This window comes from Motacilla alba, chromosome 2 (assembly GCF_015832195.1).
Source record: "Motacilla alba alba isolate MOTALB_02 chromosome 2, Motacilla_alba_V1.0_pri, whole genome shotgun sequence".
NCBI lineage: Eukaryota > Metazoa > Chordata > Aves > Passeriformes > Motacillidae > Motacilla > Motacilla alba.
In genome coordinates this window covers 17,909,364-17,928,985 of record NC_052017.1, presented here as the reverse complement: position 1 = coordinate 17,928,985, position 19,622 = coordinate 17,909,364, and the positions used below count along the sequence as shown (strand labels likewise).

The window sequence follows — 19,622 nt, the reverse complement described above, 5'->3', positions numbered from 1 at the left end:
TCAGCCACGGTTCACTGTGTAATGTTTCACACCCTCTTGCTCCAAATTATGGATGTATACTTGTCCTTACTGGGTACAACCTGCTTTATTTCTTTGTTTGAAAAAGTGTATTTTTTTAGTTTGAGCATGTAATGGAATTTGATTCATTCTGTAAATTCTTTCTCTTCTGTGATGCCATGTTTGTAAAGAATCCAACAAACGCTGTTTCAGTAATAATCTTGGTAGTAAATGTACAGTTGCTGAGTGGTCCACTGCACCTTTGGAGAGGGTCTGGATAATGAGCCCTATTCACCAGCACAAGAAAATATATGACAACAGCTCTTCTCTGGATGTTCTTAAGTACAAAGCCCCATTTTGGGAAAGCATTTTTTTTATTTAAAACATTTGTATTCTAATTCTTCAGAATAACCATACATTAAAAGCACGAGCCTTCAACTGCTATGTATGTATCAGCATAGGTGACTTCTAGGGTATGAGCTGTGATCTGCTCTTCCACTGCAGCATCATCCAGTGAATTGATGAGACACGTGAAGCACCTTCCCCAAGCAGGCAAGTTAGAGCCCTGTTTGCTAACTTAAAGGCTGAACTGAGGGCACAAAGCTAACTCCCAATACTTGAGAAGGAAGGGCTGCTTCCCAGTGGACCTTAAGAGAATGGCAGTCAGTTTTCTAACCCATGCTCTCATCTGAAGACACTGTTCCTCTCCTCTGTCAGCTCTCCCTTGCCCAATCGTGCCCATGAAAACAATTGTGTTAGGCCAGACAACTCAGCACTCTGAATGAAGCCACAACGTGTTTGTGGGGACTGTGTCTGATGAAGAGGCTGAGTTAAAATGGGGGAGATACAGGCTACACAGGGCACAAGGAAATGTTTCTGTCCAAAGAACATCCCCTCCAAACAAAGCATTTCCACAGACTGGTTTGGGTCACAGAAAGAGTTTATTTTGATGATAGAAATGGTCCATGTAGCCATCTTCCTGCTCGGTCTTTTCCTTATCAGCATACTACCATATGACCCAAGTCTAGCAGTTTAATTATGTTTTACAGGGGTATCTCCTTCAACCTTTTACTGCATTGCTTTTAAATATGCTGTGGGTCTAGGGTTTTTTTCAGAGTTGCTATCATCTGCTCTCTAAGCTGATCAGCTCTCTCTGATTCGCTCTACTTCCTATCTTACACCATACCACTGTTCCCATTATTTCTAGTGAGAAGGTAATTATTGTAAAATGCTTTTATGGTGTTGTCAACATAGTAATTTATGCCTTTCCTTTTGCATCATAACCTTTATGGTCTGAGATTTTTCTCAGCTCCTATAAGGGACTGTCCTCCCCGACCCCAGAGCAGAAGCAGATAATGCCAAACCCAGTGCTGCTTCTTTGTATTTTGTTTCTTATGCTCAGCTTTACTTCTTTACTAGCCTCAGTACTGTCTCTTCCTTGCCACTTCAGAAAAGGTTTTTTGGTTGGTGCTCTCCTCTTACCCTAAATCCTTGTTACTGCAATCTGTGGAACTCCACTAGTGACAGGTCACCAGTCTGATGTCACCCCATTCTCTGTAACCCTTTGTGCCTGACCCATGAGCCAGCTGCTCACCCATCACATGATGTGTTTATCCAGCTGTGAGCTGGACATCTTGTGCAGAAGGACTCTGTAAGACAGCATTGAAAGCTTTACTGAAATCCAAAAGCCTCATTACACAAACTGGCTCCCCTTGATCAGCCCCATGGGTTACCTTGTCACAAAAGGAAATCAGGCTGGATAAAAAGGACTCTCATAAAGCTGTGCTGGCTGTGACCAGTCACTGTGTGGCACAGAAAACACATTTTTCTCCCTCCAGACCAGGACCTCCAAAAGCATCACTGTACTGCTGGGTCCAGTTTCAAGGCCACAAACACACTCAGCTTTCTCTCCTTCAACTGACTCAGTGCCACCCCACCCTCCTGCATCCTGGGGTGAAAGAGCAGCCCAGCACAGAGATGCTGCAGCCTGTGGCATGTGAAACATGACTTGCAAACTTCTGCTCCAGAGCACTTCACAGTGTAATCAGATCCAACACTGCAATTCCTTCCACGCAGATCTTTGCTGACTGAAGTAGCAGAGCAGTACTAAGCAGGTGAGCATGCATATCACTGCTTAACTAAAGGATTCTTTCCAGTCTACCCTATGAAGAGATGATCACCATTGCACAGTACAATTTGATATTTTAACATTTTAGATACAAATTCATTGGTGCAGCTGGTGTACAAATAAATTTCTATCTAAGACTTACTTGGTTTTGCTAAGCAATTCCACAGTGTGAAAGAAGATAGACACCTGACCCAGAGTGTAAAGTTCAATTTAGCATAAAACGCCTGGTTGAAGTAGGCACTAATTAATCACACCTCTTTGGCAGAAAGGATTCTTTTGTATCACTCGAGTCCAAGGTGCTGGGACAAACAGGCACATCTTGGGAACAGAGGACTTTCTCTTGAACAGAATCAAACGTGACCCCGTTATCCTCAGGTGATGGAAGACAAACAAGAATTGTTGTCAGCCCAGCCCCTGGAGCTAGCCCTTCCCCCTGCCTCGGTAGGACACATGCACTCTAAACATTAGAGTGACTGAGATATTCTTGTAACAAAATAGCTTTATGCATCCACTTAAAAAGACATAAAACGGAAAAGAAAGTAGAGTGCTTTGGCCTTGGGCAAGGTGAAATACCAGAAATGTAATGAGTTAAATTACCTTCCAGGCTTGTGGGGAAGTGCTAAACCTCTTCAAAACACAAGGTTCTTACACAAGCACCATTTATTCCAATAGGACACACATTGGTAAATAAAACGAGTCACTATGAGCGACTCGGACTGAGTTGAAACAAAGTAGAAGCTTTTTATGAACTGAAAGCATATTGGGCAATTAGTAAAATGCCTACAAATATTCAGAGTACTGGGTAAGAATGAATTTATGCCACCTTGCAAGAAGTATTTTTTGTATCTTAATACTTATGGCCAAATAATTATTTTATTTGATTATCACTAATGGAGATGAGACAGGAAGCTGTGAAAAGGGAAGGTGATGAGAAAAGCTAAGATTATGATATTGTTTAGCTTGGGAAAAGGGAAAAGCAGTATTTTATTGCAGTTATAGCAACAACTACAGCCAAGGATTAGCTGTGCTCATTTTGAAACTGCACTTTGTGCACACAGCAATTATTACAATTTTTTTAATAGACGGTAAATGAATGGCTATGAAATTCTAAAACCAGAAATTCAAGAAGCACCATTTTAACTTTTTTTTTTTTTTTAAATCAGGCATTACAGAAAATGGAATAGGCCATTCTGCCTTGCTCAAACCATTCTGATAATTTTGTTAAATAAGAGAGAGAATATTCAATTTAAAATGTGCAAAAGCTAATATTTACATTGTTCAGTACACAGAGGCAGGATCACATCAAGAGAAACTGGAAGAGGAAGAGAATAAACTGTTCTTAGAGTCCACTGTAGATAGAACTAATATTGATGAGCTTAAAGCATAGTAATGTAGTCAGGTAAGATTTTAGAAAAAAAATCTTTGTAATGATAGAGCTAGTGAGGCATGGGAAGAGATAGCACAGGGAAGTCATGGAAATAGCTCCCTGGAAAAGATTAACCCTATTTCCACCAATGTTCATTTATAGCTGAACTGCTCTGGGACAGACTATAACTACCTCTTCAAGTCCTCTCCAGACCTGTTTTTTAACAGTTTTAATAAAGCAATTGTTAATGATTTCATGTCACACGCAAGGCCTTTGCCACTTGGCATTGTAAGGGATATGCTGACTGCCAGAAACAGTTCCTGCCATAAAGAAATCAGGACAGACAGAGATGAAACAGATTTCTCCTTTAAGTTAACTGCTCCCTATTTTTGTATTTTTTCCCCCATTAAATATATGAGTTTGAGAGAAACCAAAGGGACAGCACATATAGAGAGCAGACACTGGATAAAGGCAGGCTTTGCATCAGAATGCAATGGTCCCACTTGATGAAGGGACTTGCTAACTAATATTACTTTGGAAAAGAAGTGTGCACAAGGGAGGGGGCAGGAAACTCAGATTATACGTTCAGATTATATAGGGGACACAGAAAATTATTGTTTCCAAGAATTTTTAATTCAATTATTTTGTTGCAGTCCTTGCATTGACAAGCCAGCTGGATCTCCCACGCAGAACACCATTCCTGCCTTCAGGAAAGAGAACCTTTTCTTACACATTGCCATGTACACACTTCTGCTAAAGACAGGGTCCTGCAGCTGCTTGCTGCCCACCGTGGCCAATGGTCCACGTCATCTGAGCAGCATTCCTTGAACACCATGTTGACACTAAACTCTCAGCAGCTGGAGCAGCTGTGTGAAGTGCAACCTTAGATTACTAGAGACATCATTAAGTGAGTAATTAAGAAGCTGAATCTCTCCAGTCTCTATCATTTCACCTACTTTTAACAGAACAGCTCCTCAGCCACCTTGTCTTTGGGGTGTTAATTACTTTATCATTAATTTAGTCATGTATTTTACAGGTAATACTGCTGAAAATGCTGTTTTGCTACATCTGTGCAATAAACTGAAAAAAAACAGAAAGTTACAAATGTATTAAAAGAATTAAAAGTTAAGTCAGAACCAAGACAAAAAGACACCTTTCTGCCATTTGCCCACAATATGTAGCACAGGTTGTATCATGCACTGGAAGGCCCGACAATCAAAGTCTTGAAATTCTAGAACAGAAATCCCTCCCTCCTTCCCATGGAAGTTTGGACGTTTTCTCAAATACTTTTAAAATAATTGGTTTAGTATAAGACCACAGCTAAAAAAGTTCTGCCGATCCTTCTACCAATTAACTATAGTGGATGATCTTGCTGTTTTGTTATTAATACTAGGATTTCGTCCACAGATTTGCCAACTACAAACCTCAGTATTTGCTCTCAGAGCCAGTCTCAGCTCAAAACCCCAGAGACCAAATGTTTCAAGCCCCTTAAAGTAAGCATGGAAGAAGCATGTTAAAATCTAGTGAAAAATCTCAAGTTTAAATTTTCTCTTTTTTTTTCCTTTGTGATACAGGCATTTAACATCCAAAATTCATTTGTAAGCAATCAAAACCACAGGTGAAACACAAGAACGAAGGATTTACCTAGTGAGTCATCAAAGTGCTTTATTTTATAAAGCCTTGCTCATGGTTGGAGTGTAATCTAAGCACTAACACACACAATAATGAGTCTTCCTAGCCCTGTCCAAATAAACAGTTTATCAACAAGAGTGAGTGACAAAAATGCTACACAGACAAAAAGAAAGCTGTAAATGTCTAAAATGGTCTAGAACGTACACTCGTTGGCCGCAATTAAATATGTACTCTGAGTACCTTGTTTTTACTCCAGGGTCTCCCTGTGGCCTCATGCCTTCAGAAGCTTCAGAAAACGAAACTTGGGTGAGAACATAGACAACCAGGGTGTTTGGGGAGAGGACAAAAAAAAATAAAATCAAGCCACAGTACCAACTTATTTAAATACATACAATACAAAAGTATACACATACATTACAGTGCTGCAGACATCACTAAGTCAAACGTAACAAAAAACCCTGTGGGAAAGGTTGGGGAAAGGAAGAAAAATTAGTACACAGCAAGAGGGATAGTATTGCCTTTGGCCGCTGGAAGTGTAATTAAGGGGTTGCTGTTGTAGGGGCTCCTCTGAAGTGAACCACAACACAGGTTATGCACAGTTGCAGGCTGAGCAGCACTGACATTGGTTATGGAGAAGGCATGCTGGCACTCCTGATCCCAGTTAGAAACGATGAGAGGGAGGTTTGACTTCTCTGATGTTGCCTACAAAATCTAACAATTTCAATAAAGAAATTTTAAAGGCACAGCTTTAGCACAGTGTATAAGTAGATAAACTTTTAAGCATATGTAAATTTGTCTCTTTCAAGCATGGAGTCTGTCAGGGAAAAGTACAAGAGGAGAAGGAATACAATGTTGTTTAAAAATTTTAAACAAGTTAAACATGATCAGCACAGTTTCAGGCAATGTACTATACAATCAAAATTGAGTAAATGGTAGAACAGGTCATTTTGATGCTGAAAGACAACCTTGGGAAAAATCCCTCCAAAATATCCTTTCTCATTTTATTGTAAAAGAGTCTATCATGGAGGTGAGCGAGACATTCACTTTAGTACACTACTGCATATTACCTCTTGGAAGATGACAAACATGACTTCATTTGTACTGCAAAATAACTTTACATGTAAACTCAAAAGTCTTATATTGTACACGGCTCTGAAATTCAGAAATATCCCTGCTTTCCTAATAATGTAAACAGTAAAATTCAGGGTTCATTTTTCAAGGGATAATCTATAATAAAATACTGCTATTTCAACAGTACAACATAAGCATTTAAACTTCAAATTCCCAGTAAATTACAAGGGAATGGAATTGCTATCAGTGTGCACATCTTTCAGGATGGGTAGAAGATGGAGCTACTATTGCCCAAAACTATGCACTTCTTCAGATAAGCTACTTTTTGACACTTGTAACATTATTAGTTCCTATATTGCAAGAATATAAAACAAATGAAAACTTCAGGTAACAAAGAGAAATAAGCAAAGTTTTCCCTTAACGTAAGTTTACTATAGCAAAAATGTACACATAGCATGAATTATGTTAGCTCTTTGTAAGGTAAGAGATGCCAGCTCTCAGATGTCTGAGAAGCTGAACTACCTGATGCAATGTGCTGAAAAAGAAGACAAAAAAAGAGAGGGAGGAAAGAAAAGGAAAAAACCCAACTGCTAGGAACCAAATGGGAAAAGCCTCCGGCACCAAGGGCTGTTGCAGCTGTGTTTTTAAGGAGTGCCAGTGTGCAGGGTGTAAGTGTAACATTCGCAGTAAGGTCTTCATTATTATCACCATCATCATCATGAAGAATACTGTCATGTATCTTTTTTCAAAATATAAACTGATCCACAGTTTACAGTTTGATATCAATATTGTAAAATTAACATGCATTTACTCTTCCCCACCCCAACCCCACACCTCTTTGCTCATTTATTCCATTTCAGCTGGTAGCATCAGAGTATTACTGTCACAGTGCACTCTGAGTAAGCTGTTCTATTTATTTAAATTATTTTAAATTTTTTTTTTTTGCACACACAAAAGAGTCAGAAATAGCTAGAACTATGCTGGGAATATCAGGCAGCTGTTAAAGCGAGTACTCCACCCCACTTCAGTCATCTTTGCCAGCAGATGTAAACAAAGGGGTTGCTTTCTGTAAGATGAGTGCTTCTCTGAGTTCCTTTTTTCCCTACACTTGTAGCCACTGCTGCTGTCCCCAGGTCTCGTGTCTGTCCTATGTAACATGATAGGTTACGTCAAGATGTTGGCAATAAAGTCCAAGAAGCGCTTTGAATACTGTTCTGGATTAACAGTTGAAATTTCTGCACCAGCCTATACAGAGAATTGGGACAAGAGAAGAAAGAAGGAAGAACCAGTGTTTTATTTGATGCTTTTGTCATTGAGGATGTTCATAAATTTCATGTGCAGTTTTCAGAACCAGAGACTAGAAACACAAACTGTAAATTGTGGCCCTCAAGCAGAACCTTACTGGTGCCTTTTTAGGCTTCACAGGAGGACACTGATAATCAGTACTCACCCCTGTGACAGCTATCTTCCAGTTCTCAAAAATTTTCTTTTTACTTTCCATGCTTCTCTTTACTTTCATTGTACTTCAGTCTTCTAAACGAATTTTAACAGCACATTAGCCATGCTACCCACCGATCCACCAGTAGATTCTGGTCTCTAGAGCAGCAGTGCCTTCATACAGAGAAGACTGAATAGCCATACTTCCATCTGGCACGTCAACAGTTGTGTAACACATATTGTTATCTGAATGCTACACATCCTGGTTTGAAATACATGGTAAGAGTTACACTTTTTCAATGTTTATGCATTTAAATCTGGACTCACTGAATAAGCCATACAATTGTTATTTCAATGAAGTCATGATTTCATTCATATTTTATTTGAGTTTTTCAGAGCCTTACCCACATTTTAATTTATACTTTTTCTGTTTTAGAAAAGAGGCAAGTTGCATGCATGCAACTAATGAATGAACTTCAGTGTCATGTGGCTCAGGATGGAGACACAGAAATAAACAAAATGAATGCATGAAAGTAATATTCTGTAATAAGTTCTAATCACAAACAGCTTCAATAATCATAGCTGTTACTCACAACATATTTCTATCTGTTATTTAAGCCAGAAGTGTGAGGTTTTTAAAGTCTGCTACTTTCAAAGTTCCGTAATAATTGCCAGATAATGGCTGTATATGGTCTGCATCAACTTTCAGCTGCCCAGAAAACAGAGAGTAATGAGAGCATTGCTTTAGAGAGACAAAAAATATCTCCTACAGGCCTTTACAGGTCATATCATTCTCTACTGTAACTAAAAAGCCCAGAGCCCTTTGCCTAAAATTTCTCACAATGCCCCGACCTTTAGATACTTAGACATAGGAGGGATTTAAGTCTCATGAATGAATATGCTCTTTTTAAGAAGTTTAGTGAAATTTGAAAGTTAAATCACCACAGGAGCAATAATACTAGACATAAATCATAAATCTGGGAGACTGGACTGTTTCACCACGGTTCTTTGGCGTGTGCTGCTAAGCAGCAATTTCAGTCAAAATTAAATAATAGCAGTCAAGCAGAAGCCTTCACTGAACAGTCTCTGAGTATTTAGTATGTAAACGATATTTTTACACCTGATTTTATAAATTGTACTTTTTTTTCTGAAGAAGTCTTCTAGAGTGAGCCATGTTATATGCTGAAGAACTAACTTTCAGCAGGCTGTACCAAACAATGAAACCATCATTAGGGCCCTGCATCTGAAATTAGATTCATGACAGCTTTCATAGAGTGGTGAACAGCTTTGTTTGCAAGAATAAGGTGCATCTCACAAATTTAGGACAAGGTCTTAAAAAGCATCTCACTAGAGTTCTTTGTGGGTGAGAAAGCTGTGCCCACAACTGAAAAAGGAGTTCCACTCTCAGTATGTAGTGTGTAGCAGTTACTCCATACATTTTTATTGCACATTACACTTGAAAAAAATTGAAAAAAAAAATCTGATTTATTTGCCCTTTCCCTGGCTTTACTGAACTGCTCCATATCAGGGTACTAAACAAAAAGGCATGAATATAAACAGAGTAAGAGGAAGAAACCAACCCAGATACTTACCCCATGCTTTACAGTCTTTGCAGCATGGGCAGCTTTCTTTTTTGCATCATAATGAGTAAGAATGTCAATAATGGCCATGAAGTACACCTCCTTCCTGGGAGCATCTGCCAACAGCAAACAGGGCAGTAAGAAGGACTTCTGAAACATCTTAACAACGAGTTCTCCTAACAAAGGAGACTTGGTACGACTCAATTAGCAGCTGAGACAGGTCGATGTCAGTCATAATCAAGATGTGTAAAAACCACAAGCTCAACTTGTCCTTAATTCAGAGTTTAACTGCACTCATATATAATGCAAAATCCTCTAAATGAGTGTAAAATAAAAAACTAGCATACAGAAATAGAAATTACTGCTCAGTTAAGGTAATGTGGATTTCATCTTTGTGGAAAAACTAGGAAGTTTTATATGAAAGGTAATGCTTCTGTGTCAACAAAGAGAATTACAGAATGAACTAGGCTGGAAAAGACCTTTGAGATCATCAAGTCCAACCTATGACCTAACTCCTCCTCATCAACTGAAACAAGGCACTGACTGCCTCGTCCAGTCTTTTTTTAAAGATGTCCACCATGTCCCTGGGCAGATGATTCCAGTGCCCAATCACACTTTCAGTGAAGAATTTTTTCCTGACATCTAACCTAAACTTCCCCTGGTGCAGCTTAAGATCATATTTTCTTTATGAACAAAACCATGCATTTATCCATGTCAATGCTTATAAACAAAAAGAAAAGGTAACTTTCCTGTATTGAACAGCCACAGGTACCCAGTTATACTTAATTTTACACACTAACATTAAACTCAGTTTTAGGCTTTTTACACACTCCTTATGATGACTTTCTTAGCTGCAACACAGAAATTTGGTATGACTGCACAAATTTTCAAAAAGCAACCAAAAAAATGAAATATAACTTGGAATATTGCTTTTCTCATTCTTTTTAACTGTGTTTAACAGTGTTATCTGCCAGAAAAGACCAATTATAGTTACTAGACTTTCTGAAAGGGATGAAAACCCCATGAATTAACTGCTGAAGAACTGGTGAACCAGAATAGCCAAGCATTATAGAAATCTTCTCCTTTCTGCTGCCACCAAAGAGCAAATTTCCTTTTCCACACAGTGAACTTCTGTTTCTCAGTTTACATTTGCCTTTACATGGTTGTGAGGACTTTAGAATTCTGATGCAAGGATCAAACCACCTTAACACAGAAATATTTCTTACTGCTTACTTTCATGGGATTTTATTCCATAAACATCAATAGCTGGATCAAATTCCCCTGGAGCCAAAGGCAATGAGCTGTTCAGTGTATTTCCTGGACTGTCTGGAGGGGTTCCAATAGGGTGGGTCCCATCACTTTCACCTTCCTCTTCTCCATCATTCTCTTCACACTCTATTTCTTCCTGTTCAGCTCTTTCAACATCATGAATTCCAACCAGCAAGCTGTAGTCCATAAGTTTTAACTGAGCAAGGAACTAGAAAGCGATAAGCAGTCTATCAATATTGGTGGAAAACATAATCCCCACTTACAAAAAGGTGTCACCAATTGAGAAAAACTTTGAAGGCACTTCTGAGAGAGAGCAAAAGGGGAGATTAAGTGATAAAGCTGGCAAAGAGATACCTAATTTTACTAAAATGTATTAGCAGCACACTAATTACTTGAAACTTATTCTGTAGCTCACTCTTCCAAAAGCCTCAGGGAAAAAAAAATCTGTGAGCAGTGAAGACCAGCCTACCTGCAAGCCAACAACTGTTACTCCTGACTCGTGTTTCAGTTAAATTGGATTCATAGAACAGCCTGGGTGGGAAGTGACCCTCAAGGATCATCAAGTGTAACTCTTGGCCCTGCTGTAAAGAAACATCCCCAAGAGTGCCTGAGAATATCGACCAAATGCTTCTTGAACTCTGTCAGGGTTGGTGCTGCGGCACCATCCTCTCTGCCCTCCTTTGGACAGCTTCCTTATGTTGTGGTGCCTAAAACCAGACACAGCACTTGAGGTGGGGACTGCTCTGTCACCACTCAGTGTCCAGAGCAGCCTTTGTGCTATCAGGTGTAGAGCATGCTATGATCTGGTGCTGAACCCACCCTCTCAATCCCTTTTAAGTCTTATTAAAGAATCATAAAAAATGTTCAAATATTCTTGCAGTGGAAAGCTGTGAAGTTTCACACCCTGAAGACATGAAATGAGGCTGTTTTCTCTTCACAGCAACAGGCTCATGATTTACATCATGAAAGCAAAACATGTACATGAACGAAAGGATGGTTTTGAATAAAGAATAAGGATGGGAGATTTTAGGAAATTGAAAGATGAGTACACTCTACGTACAAACAACGAGTTATTTTAGTGGAGGAGAACAGCATAAGGCAGAAAGAGGAGGATGGAAATAAGAAAGGTATAAAAGCAGGAAAATGGGGTAAGCAGCTCAAGGGGGCAAAGGATAGGCAGGACAGTGGCGTGCAGCAGCTTAAAAGCAGTACTGTGATTTCAAACTTGTGAAGCCCATGCTTGTGGTATGCAGAGAAAGTGGCTGAAAATAAAAATTGCTCCAGTTTTTATAAACTCTAAGTGGTTATAAAAAGGAAGTTAGAGCAGACCAGGGAAGAAGGCATTCAAGCTAGACTTTGGCATAGAGAGAGTGATGGGCATGAAAAAGATAAAATACTAGGTAATGAGAAACTCAATCAGTTTGTCAAAATCTGATTCTGAGAAAAGAGACAAGCTGGAGATAACTGTAAATGCAAGTGCTAGAAGAAATATTGTGAGATTGAGAGGAGGTTTTAAGAAGAAGAAACTGTTTTTTAAAGATTTCAGTATCATTTATTTCAATACAATAAAACAATAGACTCTCACAAGACTGAAAGAGATCTAAGTTTGAAGAGATGATGCACAACAATGTACAATAGAAACAAATGAAACTGGCCAAAGAAAATGGGGTGGAAGAACTCCAGGTATATTATTCACTACTTGGTAAATACAGGGAAAAAATCTACCAATAATAATATAGAACAGTATGAAAGAGAATGGACTCTTGGGAAAAAAACAGTGAGCTACAATTAGAAGAGAATGGCTCTTGGAAAAAAATGTGCTGCTGCTAACAACAAAAAGACTTAGGGAGATCAGCACAAGGAAAAAAAATCTGATTTTAAATGGAAAAAAATATGTAGTTTTTCTCAGGACACCTGCAATGGAATAAGGAGATGGGAAAACAGACAAGGGGACATCAAAACAGCAGTAATAACTCGTGTTTGAACTTAGGAAGGGGACACAGGACTTGATTGGGAGAGAAATATAGAAACAAAGCTTAATGAAAAACAAGAACAGATATAAAGCTATATAGCTGAGAATAGTAGTCCATGATATGTTTAACTATAAATACTGTCTGATAAGATAATATATTATGTGTTGTGCATTTCTTTTCATTGTAGTGAAATGTGAGCTTTTACACATTGGTTACAAAGTGTGTCTATCAGTTATCTATTCAGGGCAAAAAGCATCAACAAAAGAAAAACAAGGTTAAAGAATAGCTTGCCATTGTCAAAATCAGGAGCCAGATCACTTCACACTAGTGGTTTACATGGATATTAAACATTTCTCTGTATAAACTTCAAACCTATAAAACCAACCTCTCAAGTCATAACCTGGAATCGGCCATTACATTTCCAGTCTGGTAAATGATATAGATCATATACAATCTACTTTTTGGGGTAAGAAAGTATCTTCCACACTCCTTCCACACACTTAAGATAACATCTGCAACCTCCTTGCTGTAAAAGCAGTAGTCAGCGACAGCAGTACATGTTAAAAGAGCACAAAATTTAAACCCAAATAAACTTATCTCTAGAGCTGTGACATCAGTAGAGCACAATATTTTAAATATAAAATAAACATACATAGATATTCACAAAGTATTTATGTTTTCATCGTCCTCACCACCATAAATTTCCCATTGTTACTATGATGGGAAATTATATTTCCTCAGAAGCAAATGATTGGGTAAATTCTAAAGTAACAGTATTTCGTTTTGTACAACTAATGAGATAAAATCTGAAGAATTTGGAAAGTCAATTCACCGAGCTCTTTTGATATAAATAGCTAAAAGTCCTATTAAATCACAGACACATTTTGCCACCAAGTCTCTTCCAAATCTGCCTTTTCAATTGAAAACAGATTTTAGTTCTTGAGTATAAAGCTGCAAAATACTGTGTTTAGGAAAAATATTTTAAATTATGCAAACTAAAGGCAAGTAGTGTGAACAAGTTAGTCTGATACTTATTATTTGAACAAAATCAGTAAAAATATTTCATTAAATTAATACATTAACACTTTTCTTTCAAGTATTTACTACATTCAGCCAAGTAAAATACAAATTTATATGAAAGACTGCATTAGGATAATGAGAATCCAATTGCTGTATTTAGACTACTGAAGCACTCTACTGTTGTGATACTTAGAATGATTTAAAACTGGATTACTAAAATGAAACAAAAAGGGCATGCACAGCTGTGAGCAGGGGAGATGCCCCTCCTCTATTATGGACTACAGCCCATATTTGGCCTTAGCCCTGGTGGAACCTCCACCTGTGAAATACAACTAACAATACTCACCTCTCTCTCGGGGGCATTTGGAAGCACTAGGCTTGTAAAGCATTTAAGTACTAAGCAGTACCATCATTTTAACATCACATCATCAAGGCAGGAACAATGTATGGCAACCAGCTATGGCAGCAAGCCATTTATCACATCAGCAAAGCAGTGATCAACTCCTGAAAGTTTAAATTGTGTTTCATTTAAAACAGTCAGTGTTTACAGTTTTATAAACAAGAGCTTTTATTAATGAATTACAGGTATGATTTCCTGGGATATCCATAATTTGCCACACATTTTAATCACATGTAAGTGAACAGGCACATTCTTACCTCAACATCCTTTTTGAGTTTCTCAAGGAACATCTTTTTGTTATTCTCATCAATATGAATCTTTTGGCCATCATTAATAAAATCATTGTCTTTGAACGTCGGCAGCTCTTTGGCCTAAAACAAACCAAAATTCCTGTAAGAGCAGGATTGTAAAGAGGAGTGTGATGAAGCTGCTGGCCCTCTGCCTGAGAAGGCACCCCTGAGCTGCCTCTCCTCCATAGCACACAGCTCTCCACAACTGCACCCACAGAGCTCTTTCCTCATCTTACCTCTCCTGGAAACAGGCTAGAAGGCATGTGTTAACTGGGCAGCAAATGCAGCTAGGACAAAATCTGCACTCAATACCAGATTTGCATTGAACACTGATTTGCATCGAGCTTCTTCCAAGATGTCATTTGTCAAAGCAACTGGCAGTAAGTGAAGTTAAAACAATCTATTCCTTATAACAAAGGGCCTGCAACAGGTCTTACAGAGGAAGTTAGATAGGATTGCATTTTGCACAACTACTGTGAATATTCACAAGTGCCCAATACCAAATAGTCACTGGAAAGCATCAAATGAATATTGAATTATGAAATTCTGCTTTAAAGTAGCAAATGCCAGAGAAGACCACTGCCTCTTCAATATATAATCAAATATTCTTGATGTTGGAGCAACTTTATCTTCAACTCCCTCATGAAGTGATTTGCAATGCCTCAAATGGGCTCTGTTTTTAATGGGCAGCGACTGGAAATTTACTCAAAAAGCCCCAGCAAACTGACAAACAAAAGAGCAGTCCCTTCAGGACATTTGGTCAAGCAAGCCAGAAGTAATACTAACTCCTGCAATCAGAGCTTTTAAAAATTTGGCGCATTAAGAGCAATGAACAGCCTTTCTCCCTGCCCCACCTTTAATCAGTAGCATGGAAGAATAGATTTCCTTTACAAAGAAAATGTTACAGAACAACCAGTGCTGCAATTCCTATGAGCTGTCAAGGGCTAAGAACTAGTGAGTACCCTGAATAAAATAATTTCCCCTTAATCAGGAAGTCCTTCTGCTAGGAATAAAAGGCAGCTAACCATCAGCCTACAGGAATGTCCTCCATAAGTTTAACTAGTCAGACATTGCTTATAATCTTACTGGAGATGCTATTTTTCATAAAGTTTATTTTCTTCCTATGACACAGCAAGGAAAAGAACCTGAGAGCTTCTTTCCTCTACTCCAATACATGTATCTTGGAAAGCACAGCATTAAAATATGAGCACCACAGCAGACTCTGAGGAGCCCTTACAGATCCTCACAATGGCTAAAAGTTCTTCTTGCTGTTGAGCTGTTGCATTGAGATGGCCAAAATACTCAGTTCCCCAAGTGCCCAAATTAATTTTTTGGACCTGGAATTTATGAATTGCTTGAGATCCCACAATGCTATTTTTCTTTAGAAAAGTGATCCTTTTCTTCCAATAACAGCTCAAAAACACTTGAGAAATTAGTAACATTGTAATTAGTTACAAATCCATGGCATCCCAATACCTATGAAGTTTGAAAAAAAAAAAAAAGTCCCTGTCTGGCTGCCTTGAATTATTATTGACTAGCATCTAGAACATTCTGATACATTAAAATACCCTCTTATAGCAATCCTCTATTTATATTTTAAAAAAAAACCCAAAAAATCCAAACACCCAAGCTGCTGAGATGGAGCTAGAACCATTCATCTGGCCCAGTCTCCACTTCCAAGGAGGAATCTTCAGCAGTGCTCTCCTGCTTTACTCAAAAACAATGCTGGACACTTTTTGAAGCTCACAACGAATTGTTTACCACAATATGACTGCAAAGCACAAACTGATGTTCTTTCTGGCCTACTCAGTAAGAGGTTTAGGACAAAAACGAGCAGGGGTAACATCAGATAAGCATTCCAGGCTAACAGCTGTAGAGATTACCATACTCAATTGAGCATAGTGTCCCATGGACAGGGCTAATTCGGCAGAGGCGGAACTGGGGATCCAGGGATGCTGCCAACACTGGAGGATGGAATCCAGTGCGTGGGATGCTTAAGAATGGAGAGGAGATTTGGATGAAATAATTTAAGATGAAGCAATAATGAAAAGAATGCAGGAAACGAAGCTTCCTTTATTTTTAGCCCAAAAATCACTTAAAAATTCCCCAGATTATTTTTCCACCTAGTATATCCAAGTTATTGATTAAACTAGGCAGAGGTTAAAATGAAACAAACCCATTAACACAGAAAACCCCCCCTACTAGTGCTGTTTAAAGCTGGAGGGTGAGCACAGAGGGAGGATGTGCTTGTGGTTAAGATGCTGAGATGCTTGTTTGCCTCTAGGCTCTGCCGCAGGCTTCCCGCAGAGCACAGCCCCAGTGACACCGGCGGTGGGCTGTGAGGGGAAGCTGCCTCGCCACTGAGGACAGTCCTATGGTGGCAAAAATAAACTAAAATTACAAGCAGTGTCTTTTCTGGAAGATGCTAGGGCTGCTAAGCCAGTTGTGCAAGTGCCATACTTCACTTTAACCTTGTCTCTAACCTATTTTTAATAGAAGTGAGCTAGCAAAGCTGCCGCTGCTGCAGCTCTTGCCTGTCATCACAAGACCCAAGGGGTACTCCCAAGGACATTCTGGGCAGTGAGTCAGCACTCCCAAAAAGCCAGACTCTTCACTGCCTTGTATGCAGGTTCCCCAGTCCACGATCATCCCTCTGACAGTATTTACCTGAGGGTAATTTTTATTCACCCAAATACCCATAGCTGTAAAGATTTGGCAAGTGTAGAGTCATGCGAGTTAAAAGGCAGCGCTGAAGCAAGTGAAGAAAAAGTACAAAGTAAAAGCTGTGGGTCCCATCTGAGCAACTGAAGCAAAAAAGCTCTGTGCCAGTGGTTGCCCTCACTACATTATCTGCATAATGCCTCCCAGCCTATTCTCTTCCCTCTTTCTAGGTGTTACTAGACACCCCCCCCTTTTTATTTTTTGTGTACTAGGCAATATTATTCTCCCTATTAATTTGAATTTTAATAGTCCTAAGATACTGGTGCAGTCCCACATAATACTAATGACAGCCACTGGCAGAAGTGTTTCTAATAGTATTTTACTGAAATTTGTCTTAAAATTTATTTGTGAATTTAAGAATCAAAACCTATGAAATATTCAACTAGGAGGGGCTCCTGTAGTTATGCCAAATTAATAACACATTCATTCATGTTGAAAAATCCTGCTATTTTCATTTCTTACATGCTGAAATAAACACAAATAGAATCACATTGTGGCAGTTCAGAACATTATCTGTATGAAAAAAATTGAAGCTTTGCTTTAATGAAATAATTGATGTGGTTAATTTTTTATGATGTCTCAAATATTTCCAATGAAGCAAAATCCTTGTTGGAAAATGATTCCCCTAGAATGTAATTCATTATAATGAACATATTACTGTCATTAAAGAACTAAATATTTTAAGAGCCGCACAGGAGATGAGCATCTAACTACTTCCACTAAATTAATAATAGATTTTCTTTCTGAACCACCTCCACTGCTTTTAATCTCCTACTTAAAGATGCAAGAAAGGCACAACAGATTTTACAAATATAAAACACCTAGCTATTAAAAAAGCATGTTATCGGCACACTTCAGGTTTGCATTCCAAAGTTTGCCATGGTCACTGAGAATTTTAATGGCAGGAAGATTTCACTGCCTTTGAAAGGCTGAAAAATCAATAAAGATTTCTTAGTAACTAAGATGACAGAATGTGTAAAGCCTCATTCAAAATAAAAGTATAGCATAAGAGCTGATACTGTTTTGAGTTAAAAAAAAAAAACAACTTGGAATTTAAGAACCAGGTGAAGTTTTATTTCTAGATGAACACGGCAACAGATTTGTATATCTCTTAGGACATCTCAATTCAGCATCCTATCCTAATGAGTTGAAATGAATATTAGCAATTTTGTTTCCGCCAAGGGAATTTTGCATGCATCATGACATAAAAATAATGGTCACAGCTAACATTAATGCTGGCATTTTGGAAGCAACTTGCTAAAATAGCTGTAGGTCAGGTAAGTTTCCAAATAAGTGATTGAAAAAGGAAAAAAAGACTAATTGTCCTCATGACTTGGCAGCAATTTCTTATCTAACAAAGACAAGGTTTAGGTTTTAGGAGAAATGTTGCATAGCAGTTTTATTTTTTTCTCTGGAACTAGCCACAAGTCACATTATTCCTGCAGCTAATCATGGAAAAATTTGGCTTACAACTCATAACTTTTGAAAATTATGTAAAACATCTGCCAAGAGTGAAGGCCCACACCCTGGACTTTTTTAACAGCAAATGGCCTACATACACCTTAATTTTCTTAAGTACTGGACTCACCAGCATATATGGAAGGCAGTGTTTGGGAAAAAAAAAGGCTATAATACTAAATACAGTTTGGAATAATTTGGAACAGGTGATTTTGAATTGAATCAAAACTCTGGAGTTACTAGATCTACAAGAGGGAAGAATAACTTCCTTTAGAACGATGCAGTTTCTTGCCTCCAATAGTTCTGTGAGCTGGGTCCAAACTTTGGTTGTACAAATTACCTTGCCCTAGACAGGGGCTCTGATACAAAGGGTCTGCAGCTCAACTTGACATCACAGGTCTGTAAAAGGCAATGGAAATAGAGCTGTAACCCCAAAACAGTGTCTGAAGGTAAACACTGGAATGACTTTAGCCAGTACAACAAGCATTTTTTGTAGAGAAAATAGAATTGTGCAGGACGCTGTAGAAGGGTTAAGTACTCAAGCATGTACCAAAATAGAAACTGTCTTTTCAATGCTCAAGGAAACGCATCCAGAATTATCCTTAGCATTAATGTCTTCCTGCTGCAAAATGAACATGCAACATATAAAATGTAACACAAAATTCCCCTGTTATTTTAAATATTCTTTTAACATATGGAAAGCAGACTTCTAAACAAAAATGAAACAAACCACCCCCACCCCTCAAAACCAAACAAAGGCAAACTAGTGATTTGTTCTGAAAAACTGTAATGGGGTTGGGTGTCAGAGAAGGCTAAATGCTGAAATCAAAACCCTGAATGTCTCTCCCTGTCTTTGGAGTGTGATGTTTTAAAATTTTCTGTAATTTCTGTACATTACAACATTTAGATTTATTTCACAGGTAAATCTCAGACAAATCACAAGAGATCAGCACAGGAAGTGGACTGAAATCACTAATAAGAGGTAAGTACAAAAATGTCCTGGAATTAGTAATTCTAAAACAGCAGGAAAAAATAGCTCAGATTTTTTGAATGATCTACCTTGAATAATGTTTTACATAGTGACACCAAAAGTAAAAAAAAACTGAGTCAAGACTGAGTGATCTTGTTCCTGTGTTCCTCTACTAAAGCCCTTCTTGCTTAGGTTATACTTTCCTCTCAGAAATCAGTTAATTACTATATGTTGTAATATATAAAGTTAAACACAAAGCTAACATCTAGTGACAACTTCCAATCTAATTATTATCATATTATTAAACATA

General features: G+C 38.3%; 1 protein-coding gene across 3 annotated transcripts in view; it reads right to left on the bottom strand.

The window, feature by feature from the left end:
* Window positions 1–2,767: 2,767 nt before the first annotated feature.
* Window positions 2,768–19,622, bottom strand: part of PIP4K2A (phosphatidylinositol-5-phosphate 4-kinase type 2 alpha) — a 111,153-nt gene continuing 94,298 nt past the window's right edge. For 2 of the 3 annotated variants that reach the window (XM_038163055.1, XM_038163063.1), the window contains exons 7-10: window positions 14,131–14,244; window positions 10,445–10,688; window positions 9,224–9,327; window positions 2,768–7,439 (exon numbers count right to left, since the gene is read on the bottom strand). In XM_038163055.1, coding sequence (XP_038018983.1) covers window positions 7,359–7,439; window positions 9,224–9,327; window positions 10,445–10,688; window positions 14,131–14,244 — 543 coding nt within the window. In that variant the 3' untranslated portion in view covers window positions 2,768–7,358. The other variant, XM_038163060.1, reaches the window with a different exon arrangement.